Raw genomic sequence first — 12,026 nt, 5'->3', positions numbered from 1 at the left:
GTTGTATTCAAGGCTGAAATACTTGCGGATATTGTGTCTTTCTTTGAGCACAACACTCTTCAGTATACGTCAGCTGCGGTTAGGTGGGACGCCTTCAAAGTGTATATTAGGGGTATGTCTGTTTCCCGGGAGGCTGGGTTGCTGAAAGCAATCAGAGCTGCCCTCTGTCGCTCTGAAGCCAAACTGAAGCAACTGATGCTGCAATGTTCCTCTGGTGCCGACCCCTCCATACTCGCCCAAATCAGTGACGAACTCCAGACATACAATGCACTTTCCATCAACGAGGTCCAGTACTTTAGGCGCCCACAGGCTGCCAGGAAATATGGCGAGGGGGACAGACCGGGGAAAACATTAGCGACACTAGTAAAAAGGGAATCTAGCCGGACTCAAATCACCTCTATTAAAGATGAACATGGCAACGCACAGTGGGCTGACCAACAAATCCTAGACATATTCAGCGAGTTTTACAGGTCCCTCTATTCCCAGCCTGCCGAACACACCGAACAATATATGCGAGAGCTTCTCGACCAGATCCCCACCACAGAGATCTCCTCCCCCACCTGGGACCAGCTGGATTCTCCAATCACACTAGACGAGATAGTAACGGCCATCTCCGACCTGCCCATAGGCAAGGCCCCGGGCCCTGACGGGCTCACCGCCGATTTCTATCAAGAACACATCGCCATATTAGCCCCCAGGTTGCTTGAGGTCTGGGATGAATCACTTCATGTCTCTATCCTTCCCCCTTCCATGCGTGAAGCTGTCATCATAGTGCTGCTCAAGCCCGGCAAGCCCGATGACGAATGTGGGTCTTATAGACCTCTCTCCCTTATGAACCTCGATACAAAAATCTCTGCTAAAATTATAGCGAATCGCTTTCTGCCCATCATGACATATCTAGTCCATGAAGACCACGCAGGCTTCGTACCTGGGAGGTCTACCTCCCATAATATCAGAAGACTGTTTAATGTTATGTCCTGCATAGACCAAAATGCATAAACTGTGGCTGTCACGCTGGATGCTCAGAAGGCCTTTGATATGGTCTCTTGGAGGTACATGTGGCTAGTGCTGGAGACAATGGGCGTCGACCCAAACATGATTGGGTTCATCAAATTGCTATACACTTCTCCTGTGGCGAGGGTAAGAGCTAATACATTGACATCTGACCTTTTCACCCTCTTCAGGGGTACCCGACAGGGATGCCCCTTCTCTCCGATTCTATTTGCTCTAGCAATAGAGCCGATGGCGGACTATGTCTGTGCACATCACGCCCGCAGGGGAATAAGACTGAAAGATAACCCCAAAATTATATCCCTATATGCGGACGATGTTCTACTATACATCAGCGATCCCACAACCCATTTAGACCCTATATTGAGAGATATTACCCGCATTGGCACCCACTCCGGATTCACAATTAATTATTCAAAGTCAGAGATCTTCCCGCTCACTAAATCCACGCAACAACCCACCACCGAATACCCCCTCCGCTGGTCCCCGGATGGTGTCAGATATCTGGGTGTACAAATATCTCTGACCAAATCTACCCTGCTTGCCGACAATTACACTGCGGTAGCACAAACAGTCGAGACTAAAATCTCACGGTGGCGCACTCTTCCATTATCCATTGCTGGTCGGCTTTCCCTCATTAAAATGATTCTACTTCCCAAACTCCTTTACACTTTCAGTAATGTACCTGTATGGCCTGGGAGGGAATACTTCGCTAAACTACACACACTATGCGCACAGTTCCTCTGGCATTCTGGTGCGGTGCGCAAAAAGTGGACTGACATGGCGCTCCCATACAGCCAAGGAGGACTCACGGCTCCGGACCTGACACTTTACTGGGCTGCGGCTCAAGCCCAACACGCCACTCATTGGTATCCTGGTACTCTGGCGCGTCCGCACGTCAAGCTGGAACGACTGGCAGCCGCTGGCTTCAACACGATGTCCCTCATACTACATCAGCATTACACATCTGACTCTCCTATTGATCCAATAAACACGACCCTTCACGCTTGGACGTGCCTGCTATATCCGACACCTGAGTCCTCCCCATACTATAAGTGGCTCCCCGTGTCGGCCTTCCCTTGCCTGGAGCCCACACATGACACAGCGTTGGCCCGACACTGGGGGGCGTTGGGATACCAGGCACTGTCGGACTTCTACCCCGAAGGCAGGTTCATTGACCCCCAAACGTGGAAACAGGGGTACACCAGATCCGCCTTAGAGACCCTCCAATATTATAGACTTCGGGCCGCGTTACGCACTAAATGGCCCTCATTCCCAGATGAGCCCCCAGACAACCCGGCGATAGCATATATTGCCAACTCTGGCGGCACCCGTGGAGTAGTATCCTCACTATATAAGATCCTACAGGACGCTACCCCGACTACTGCTCTCAAGGCACGCAATGAATGGGCAGTTGAACTGGGCCTAGAGATTTCCGACAAGGTCTGGGGGGAAATGTGCCTACACACCAAAAAACGCTCCCTCAATTTCCGTCACCGCGCCATGCAATACAAACTCCTAAACAGGCTCTATTTTTTTTTTTTTTTTTTTTTATTGTGTTAACCATTAGGTTTTTACAAAAACAATCTTTCTCCTTAAGACACCACTTGATTTCGTCGTGTCAGGATTTGATCAAGCTCGCCTGGACTATTGCTCCGTGCTGACTAGTTGCTCGCATTCGCCCGGGGTGTTCGCCCTTCTAAGGGCGACGTCCAGGAATTTAGCGGTCATCCTCGACCATCTGGGCGAGTCTCCAGCGATTAGCCTGTTCCAGCGGGTTTCTTCATTAAGACTAATTTCATTTGATGCAAGTGGTGCCAGATATGTTAATCTTTCTGTTGTTAAGGCTGTACATGACATTAGAAGGTGATGGATCGTTTCCTTTTGGGTGGGATCTCCACATAGGCGACATCGATTGTCTAAGACGCCCTCTCGAGCTGCTAGAATTTCCCTTGTGTTTAATAGATTCAGTCGTGCTCTCATAAAAGTCTTCCTTAGCTTCTTCTCCGGAAATTTTTCGCAGTATTTTAGCGGCTCCCTCAGCCGATTGTGTGTGGGAGGTAGATGCTTTAGTGATTTGTATTGGAGGACTCTTTCGGCAGTGTTAATCCAGTCTTGATCGTTCCGTTTCCTCTTTACCCTCCCAGGGTTATTGAGAGGCAGATTAGAGTCAGCGGCGCTGCGTAGCAAGATCAGCCTTGGTGCCTGTAGCTGCAGCTCAAAGACTGACTCTATTACACTCCACATAGGACTTCGAGGTTCACCCACAACACGGTGCACCCCTGCCCCCGATGCGGGGCGGAAGAAGCTGATCACTTACACATGTTTTGGACCTGCGATAAACTTTTTGAATTCTGAGAAAGCATTCTAGAAACACTCACTGTTATTACTGAAACTGTGGTTGATCCTTTAGCAGTTCTGTTTGGAGCTTGAAAACGGATGACACTAGACGGTTGGCTAAATTTCTGAACATAGTTTGTATGATAGCCAAAAAATGCATACTCCAGAGCTGGAAAAGCCCCTCCCCCGGTCATTCAGAAATGGCTCTGCTTGCTCACTTGGTCGCAAAACTGTGAGGAAGAATACCTGACCATGCTCCCTGGCCACTCCCGCCCCAAGAACATCTGGGTTGAATTCAGTATGTATCTTAATAATCAAAGTGAGAGTACGCCCGGGTCCGGCTCGTCCCCTACTCCATCTGGGACCACTCCTGTATCATGAACTCCTATTTACTCTCCTCTCATGTGAAGCTCTTTTGACATTGCTGTGATTAATGTACTGTGATCAATGTGTTGCTCCATAATATGTTTGTCATGCACATTTGTTGCCTTGATGTATGTGCCTAATGTGAACCTCTGCCACCAAAAATAAGTTTAAAATAAAAAAAACAATAAAAAATAAAAAAACAAAGATATCTGTCCGTACTAGTTATCTAACTTTGAATGTGATTCTTCAACGTATTATATTCAAGCACGCTCTCCAAAAAGGTCTATGAAATGACGCCCATGCTGTGCAAATCGTGATAATCTTTATGCTTATGAATGAAATCAGCTTTAATCCTTATTATGTTTAATTGATTATGAAATCACTGTGTTCTTTAACACTTACCTTTGACTAAAACATTGCACTCTGTGTAACGTTTTTTTGATTCTGATTGAACTAAACCAGGCATTTTTGCCGAAAGTGTGCCCAAGTCTTGGCCCTCAAAACTTGAGGGATTTCCCCCTTGTGTTTATGGGGTGGCCACTCAGCAAAAGATTTACTTAATTTCCTGCTGTTTGGACAGCTTTATGTAAAATTTAAGAGGAAAATATGCATTTCTTCTCCTCAGGAACTGGGGGATTAGGCAGGCAGAAACAATGCTCTGCTTTATTATTGCACTAGAGGACAAATACTCTGCCCTGTTTACCGCTTTATTGGGCATGCATTGCAAATAAGAAGAAAGTTGTTACCCCAGGGTACTAATGCTTGGAGCGGGTGCATTACTGGTGAGGTAATTCCACGCTCAGGTTAAAGCTCGCGCGATTAGCTCACCAGTAATGCCCCCCAGTCCCCACTCCCCCCTCCCTTCGGGTTACATTGTTTAAATATAGCTTGGAATCCCATCACTTATTATTCATGTATATGATTGTTTACGGAATGCTTTATCATATTTTCTTCTCCCCATGTTGTTTTAACTTTTATGAAATTTGGTTAAATTCTCGAAATAAAGAAGCAGGACGTTACGTTACAGTGACTGGCAGATGAGGCTTTTTCAATTAAATAAAGTTTCTTTAAGCACTGTAAAAAGGAACGCAAACTCGCAGGCATTTGTGCAATGAAAATGATGGCCTCTCCGTTTCTTCCCTGCATCGCCTGCCCTGTCAGGGTTCCGCTAATTGACGTCCCCAAGCCCAAGAGTTTAACAAAACCAAATAAATACAAATGAACACAAGTTGATGTAAAGAAACCATATGCTCTCTATTTGGGTAACAATTTCCACACAGAAACGATGCCGATCCAAATACAAAATATTGTAACTTCTTTACTCACGCTGTCAGAATTCTGCTGGGACATATTCTAGTTAAAGGTTTACAGCTGTACACCGGTCGAAGGGGGGAAAACTCAAAACAGTCCAGTTATTAAGCGATTTAAGAGCAGAGATAGAAAGTTTCTGTTTCTAAATAAATTCGGATGTAACGGCCAGCGATGAACAAGCGTTGAAAAACAGAAGACAGAAACGTAGCTCAGGAGTAACAGAGCACGCTCACAGGAAAGACATTCGCATTGATTATGTGAGACACTACCCCCGACTGTTAAGACTTGCGCAGAACAGTACATACTACTATTGTGCGCTTGCTCCGAGGGGTGAGACAGTAGCTTCGTGATCTGCTGAAGCCTAATGAAGGCATATGGATGCAAGATGGCATTTTATTGTCCTTCAAAAATAGATACTTTTGAAAGATTCATGAGCATCTTTTTATTACGGAAAACATTTAACTAATAATGGTATGTCTCCTATACTAAAAGGTGGCACCGCAGAACTATGGGGTTGGTATTAAGGTGGAGGAAAAACCGCAAAATGCTGCAGGTAATTCCGCTGCCACCATACCACCAAAAATGTCAATTTCTGCAGAATTATCACTGGCGATAATTCTGCCGAAATCCCCATGAGTCCTTGGATTCCATAAATGGGGACTAACACTGCCGTACTGTCACCTATAATCCGTTTCTAATTCCGCCAGACCAAATAGCGGATTGGTCAGTCCGTATGGTGGTGCCTCAGCCGATTTACAGGTGAGATACCGCGAAACTCATAATGAGGTATCTCTTCATAGTACACACGCCCGTGAATTTGCATAAAAGCACTAAGCATTATGGGAACCTAAGAATAACCCACAGTTTCAAATTTGAAACGTCTCATAGTGATTCAGCAACAAGCCCTTTTGAACAAATGGAAGTTGGACTCTGCTCTTTTCATTAATTAAATTGCAAGACATGTATACCTTTTTGGACAGCTGCTAAACATCATTTGAGGCTTTGACTGTTTCTGCATTCAGTCTCCCCTGCGGTGGGGTGGCTTGAGGGGATAGCAGCACCCCGGTTGCAGGAGCTGTTTTGGCCCATTTCCTATCCTGTAAACAACTATCAGTACAGTCTTTACAGAGACAGCCTTTTTGCCTGACACATAGGCCCTCCTTTGCAAGTTTGGCAGTAAATCTGCCAGAAAACTGCCAAACCGTATTTAAGGTACTTGGTAACCCGGGATTGCAAATGGTGGTAGGCAGTGTGGATTCAAGGGGGATTCATGGGGATTTTGGCAGAATTACCACAGGCATTAATTCTGCCTATTTTGATTGTTTTTTGGAGGTATGGTGGCGGATTTCGCTCCAGCTTTTTGCTGGAGGAAAATCCTCCACCTCACAGCCAAACCTGTAGTACGGCTGTTGCAAAATGTGGGGGGTAGCAGAATTACTGCCCATTACTGCCGATGTTTACCGCACTGCTGTACTTGTAATGAGGCCCATAGAGTCTCACTCCAACTCCAAAATACTGCTGAAATCGGTTACCGTGACTTGATCCCGTGAGTTTACCATGGATTTACAAGTTATGTTATGTTATATTGTATTTGTATAGTGCCTACTGCCATTACTATGGCCTCAAAGTGCTTTGAGTTTGAACGCCCTTCAAGTGAAGTGATGAGGAGTTGTAAAATGCGTGTGTGCTTTTATAAACAGTGTTAGGCAGAATCATATGCAGTACCCTTTAGGAACACAAAAAAGGTAGCAGGCTGAAACACGTGTATGGGGTTGCTGTTGGTACTCTTGTTCAGAGAGGAATTGCCATAGCATTTTGGTGCTGGACTGCCCATGTGGGCGGGACAATGACCGATATGTAAATGGTTATTTCCCCTCTGTAAAAGGTACAGTGAGCAAAAAGAGTGTGCTGCAAAGTCGCATCTCAGAACAGGTTATCATGCCATGTTCGTTTTGGAGATGAGCGCCTGCTACCTTTTTTGAAATATTTGCAAGGAACTTGGGGTTACCCTGAGTTAACTGGGGGCAACCAGACGTGGACTCCCTGCTCACTGTGCTCAGAGAGGCACATCTTTACCTCACTGATGAGGCCCAACAAGGCTGAAACACGTGTATGGGGTTGCTGTTGGTACTTTTGTTCAGAGAGGAATTGCCATAGCATTTCGGTGCTGGACTGCCCATGTGGGCGGGACAAAGACTGATATGCAAATGGTTATGTCTCATCTGTGAAAGGTACAGTGAGCAAAAAGTGTGTGCTGCAAACTCTCATCTCAGAACAGGTTATCATGCCATGTTCGTTCTGGAGAGGACTGCCTGCTACCTTTTTATGAAAAACCCTTTGGGAACACTACACACAATTAAGACTACAAGTGTCAGTACAATTTCACCTTTGATACAAGCCTGCACAACACAGTAATGTGGTAGCAGTGGCTGAGCAGCCAGACTTCTCTCAAGAGTAAAGTGAGCAGTAGAACAGGTTACACAAAGGACCAACAAATACAGTGATTCAAATAAACACTTACTCAAGGTTTCTTGGTAAAAGAATATACATTTATTTACACAGTCATTTGGAAAACATTTCTCTAGTAAGAGCAGCTCAATATCACAATCTAATATACTACAATACACAACCAATCAGTTTCTGAACAAGTTCAGCTCCCCTGAAGTGGGAGCAAAATGGCACTTCAGATACTTTAAAAAGGTGTAAAAAGACAAGGTTATAAGAATCAACAGCACAAATGTGTTCATAAGCAGGGCAAAGGGTTTCAGTTTACTACAGTTAGCAATTCAATTCAATAGGCCTGGGCCAAAGTCAATGATTCCGAGTCTTGTATAGTAAAGCACAGTTCTGGTAGTAAACGGTTAAGTCTTTGCCACAGATCTTACAAGATTTGGTCTGTTGAAAAGTTAGATGTTGGTTTAGGGAAGGACAAGCCTTCAAAGTCGGGAAAGTTTCACAAACATTCTTCGCGACCGAACAGAGTTCTGCACCGCACTTGTACAGCACCTTGTAAGTGAAGAAAAGCTGTAGCTGAGGCAGTTGTTCCTGGCAGTTTCTACAGATCTCGCTGTTCCTGAGCTTCAGTCGTGGGGACAAGAAGGAGGACGTCGGGAGGTTCCTGCACTGCTCAGGGAAGAGGCTACAAGCTTGGCAAAACGTCGGTTTAAGGTGTGAGTGCCTTAAAGTCCACGAGCTGGTTTCCTTCCCTCTGGCTATCCGGTTTACAACAGCACTCTGAAGAAAAATCGACCAGGTTGGGGACGGTGTCCAGATGGTTTACGAGTTGGTCGTTCCCACCAAATTCAAGGGAAGAAGTTAGCCTTGAAGGGCTCTCTGTCGATGGAGTTTCAGGCAATTCGGACCTGCACGTCGCAGACATGTTCGCGAATGGGACGGGTGTCGGTAGGACACCAAATGCGCGGGGTCGGGTGTATGCATGTGTGCGGGTGTTGTACGGACAGTGTTTGTGTCCCTCGTGTCCCTGAACTAATTAAAAGTGCGACACACGTGCGGCGGACAGTTACAGACAGGCGCAATGTTCATAGGACCCAAGGGTGTGATACGCATGCATGTGGGTGTTCTACGGACAGTGTTCAGATCTCTGAACAAATTAAATGTGCGTCACAACTTTGCAGACAGGCGGACGGGCTATGTGTTCTACGGACATATTCTCAGTGCGGACAATGCGAACAGGGGGGATGTTCTTAGGACACTTTATTTTGAATAGTTGCAGACATGCGGACGGATTTACAGGGTAATTCATAGAATTTCGCAGAAAAGTGTCGCAAGCGGCTGGCGCAGAGTGTCCGCGTGCGATTGTCTGCGCCAGGCACGTGCGCTAAAACCGATTTCCGCGCACAGCGTATTCATGGATTTTAGGCTCCCAAACCAGCCGTGGCGCAGAGTATCGCAGCAACCCTGCAGCAGCGCCAGTAACGCCCCCAAGAACGCCCTCGCGCAAGGAAAAGCCATCAAAATCGCAAAATCATCGCAAAGGGCTGCGCTAACCCTGGACCAGTTTACAGGGCTGCCAAACAAGGAACGCAAAGCGGGTAACGTGCATATCAGGGGTACGTGTGAAGTTATACACGCGATTAGCCAGGGTACGTGTATTACAGGGGTATGCGGGAAGTTTAACACGCGATTGGCCAGGGTACGTGTATTACAGGGGTACGCGTGAAGTTTTACACGCGATTAGCCAGGGCACGTGTATCACAGGGGTACGCGGGAATTATCACACGCGATTTGGCTGGGTACGTGTATTACAGGGGTACACGGGAAGTTTTACACGCGATTCGGCTGGGTACGTGTATTACAGGGGTGCGCGGGAATTCTCACATGCGATTTGGCCAGGTACGTGTATTACAGGGGTGCGCGGGAATTATCACACGCGATTTGGCTTGGTACGTGTATTACAGGGGTGCGTGGGAAGTTACACACGCGATTAGGCTGGGTGGGTCCTCACAGGTGTTCCCTGTACACCCTCCATGGCCCCTGCAGGCAGCCCACAAAACAGGGGACTACCCTGCACACCTGCTCATGTCCCCCTGCACCCCCACCCCCCAGCAGTGCAGGGGCAGTCTCCACCAGGCCCCCACCCATGTCTCCCACCACCCCCACCCCCCAGCAGTGCAGGGGCACCCTCCACCAGGCCCCCACTCATGTCTCCCACCACCCCCACCCCCCAGCAGTGCAGGGGCACCCTCCACCAGGCCCCCACTCATGTCTCCCACCACCCCACCCCCCAGCAGTGCAGGGGCAGCCTCCACCAGGCCCCCACTCATGTCTACCACCACCCCCACCCCCCAGCCACCAGGGGCACCCTCCACCAGGCCCCCACTCATGTCTCCCACCACCCCCACCCCCCAGCAGTGCAGGGGCACCCTCCACCAGGCCCCCACTCATGTCTCCCACCACCCCCACCCCCCAGCCACCAGGGGCACCCTCCACCAGGCCCCCACTCATGTCTCCCACCACCCCCACCCCCCAGCAGTGCAGGGGCAGCCTCCACCAGGCCCCCACTCATGTCTCCCACCACCCCCACCCCCCAGCCACCAGGGGCACCCTCCACCAGGCCCCCACTCATGTCTCCCACCACCCCCACCCCCCAGCCACAAGGGGCACCCTCCACCAGGCCCCCACTCATGTCTCCCACCACCCCCACCCCCCAGCAGTGCAGGGGCAGCCTCCACCAGGCCCCCACTCATGTCTCCCACCACCCCCACCCCCCAGCCACCAGGGGCAGCCTCCACCAGGCCCCCACTCATGTCTACCACCACCCCCACCCCCCAGCAGTGCAGGGGCAGCCTCCACCAGGCCCCCACTCATGTCTACCACCACCCCCAGCCACCAGGGGCACCCTCCACCAGGCCCCCACTCATGTCTCCCACCACCCCCACCCCCCAGCAGTGCAGGGGCAGCCTCCACCAGGCCCCCACTCATGTCTACCACCCCCCCACCCCCCAGCCACCAGGGGCACCCTCCACCAGGCCCCCACCCATGTATCCCACCACCCCCACCCCCAGCCACCAGGGGCACCCTCCACCAGGCCCCCACTCATGTCTCCCACCACCCCCAACCCCCAGCAGTGCAGGGGCAGCCTCCACCAGGCCCCCACTCATGTCTACCACCACCCCCACCCCCCAGCCACCAGGGGCACCCCCCACCAGGCCCCCACTCATGTCTCCCACCACCCCCACCCCCCAGCAGTGCAGGGGCACCCTCCACCAGGCCCCCACTCATGTCTCCCACCCCCCCATCCCCCAGCAGTGCAGGGGTAGCCTCCACCAGGCCCCCACTCATGTCTACCACCACCCCCACCCCCCAGCCACCAGGGGCACCCTCCACCAGGCCCCCACCCATGTCTCCCACCACCCCCACCCCCAGCAGTGCAGGGGCACCCTCCACCAGGCCCCCACTCATGTCTACCACCACCCCCACCCCCCAGCCACCAGGGGCAGCCTCCACCAGGCCCCCACTCATGTCTCCCACCACCCCCACCCCCAGCCACCAGGGGCACCCTCCACCAGGCCCCCACTCATGTCTCCCACCACCCCCACCCCCCAGCAGTGCAGGGGCAGCCTCCACCAGGCCCCCACTCATGTCTCCCACCACCCCCACCCCCCAGCCACCAGGGGCACCCTCCACCAGGCCCCCACTCATGTCTCCCACCACCCCCACCCCCCAGCAGTGCAGGGGCACCCTCCACCAGGCCCCCACTCATGTCTCCCACCACCCCCACCCCCAGCCACCAGGGGCAGCCTCCACCAGGCCCCCACTCATGTCTCCCACCACCCCCACCCCCCAGCCACCAGGGGCACCCTCCACCAGGCCCCCACTCATGTCTCCCACCACCCCCACCCCCCAGCCACCAGGGGCACCCTCCACCAGGCCCCCACTCATGTCTCCCACCACCCCCACCCCCCAGCAGTGCAGGGGCACCCTCCACCAGGCCCCCACTCATGTCTCCCACCACCCCCACCCCCCAGCCACCAGGGGCAGCCTCCACCAGGCCCCCACTCATGTCTCCCACCACCCCCACCCCCCAGCCACCAGGGGCAGCCTCCACCAGGCCCCCACTCATGTCTCCCACCACCCCCACCCCCCAGCCACCAGGGGCACCCTCCATCAGGCCCCCACTCATGTCTACCACCACCCCCACCCCCCCGCCACCAGGGGCAGCCTCCACCAGGCCCCCACTCATGTCCCCCTGCCCACAGGCCCTGACAATCCTCAAGCATGTGCCTCATGGCCAGCCACCACAGCCCAAAGACACAACCAAGTATTACATGTGCCCATGATACTACTCCAATGGAAACAATGTAAATCAACACATGTGTCTCACACACACACAATGGTTGCAAGGGAACCTGAAAACCCATATCATGACATGCATGAAAACAATGAGATGAAACCACACATTGAAGAATGAAAAAATAAAAATAATGTATTAAAAACAACAGCAATGGCTATCAAAATCAACCAAAATACACAAGTAA

At 51.1% G+C, this 12,026-nt stretch overlaps 1 protein-coding gene across 3 annotated transcripts in view; it reads right to left on the bottom strand.

Annotated features, from left to right (window-relative positions):
- LOC138453801 (zinc finger protein 2-like) overlaps positions 1-5,287 on the bottom strand; it is a 292,098-nt gene extending 286,811 nt beyond the window's left edge. For 2 of the 3 annotated variants that reach the window (XM_069606969.1, XM_069606971.1), the window contains exon 1: positions 5,044-5,279. In XM_069606969.1, coding sequence (XP_069463070.1) covers positions 5,044-5,067 — 24 coding nt within the window. In that variant the 5' untranslated portion in view covers positions 5,068-5,279. Of the gene's footprint in view, positions 1-5,043 lie in introns of all 3 variants that reach the window. The other variant, XM_069606970.1, reaches the window with a different exon arrangement.
- Positions 5,288-12,026: the final 6,739 nt, after the last annotated feature.

This window comes from Ambystoma mexicanum, chromosome 4p, assembly GCF_040938575.1.
Source record: "Ambystoma mexicanum isolate Mex_15411 chromosome 4p, UKY_AmexF1_1, whole genome shotgun sequence".
Lineage (NCBI taxonomy): Eukaryota > Metazoa > Chordata > Amphibia > Caudata > Ambystomatidae > Ambystoma > Ambystoma mexicanum.
The sequence above is the reverse complement of the archived record's forward strand: the minus strand, read 5'-3'. Positions and strand labels throughout refer to the sequence as shown.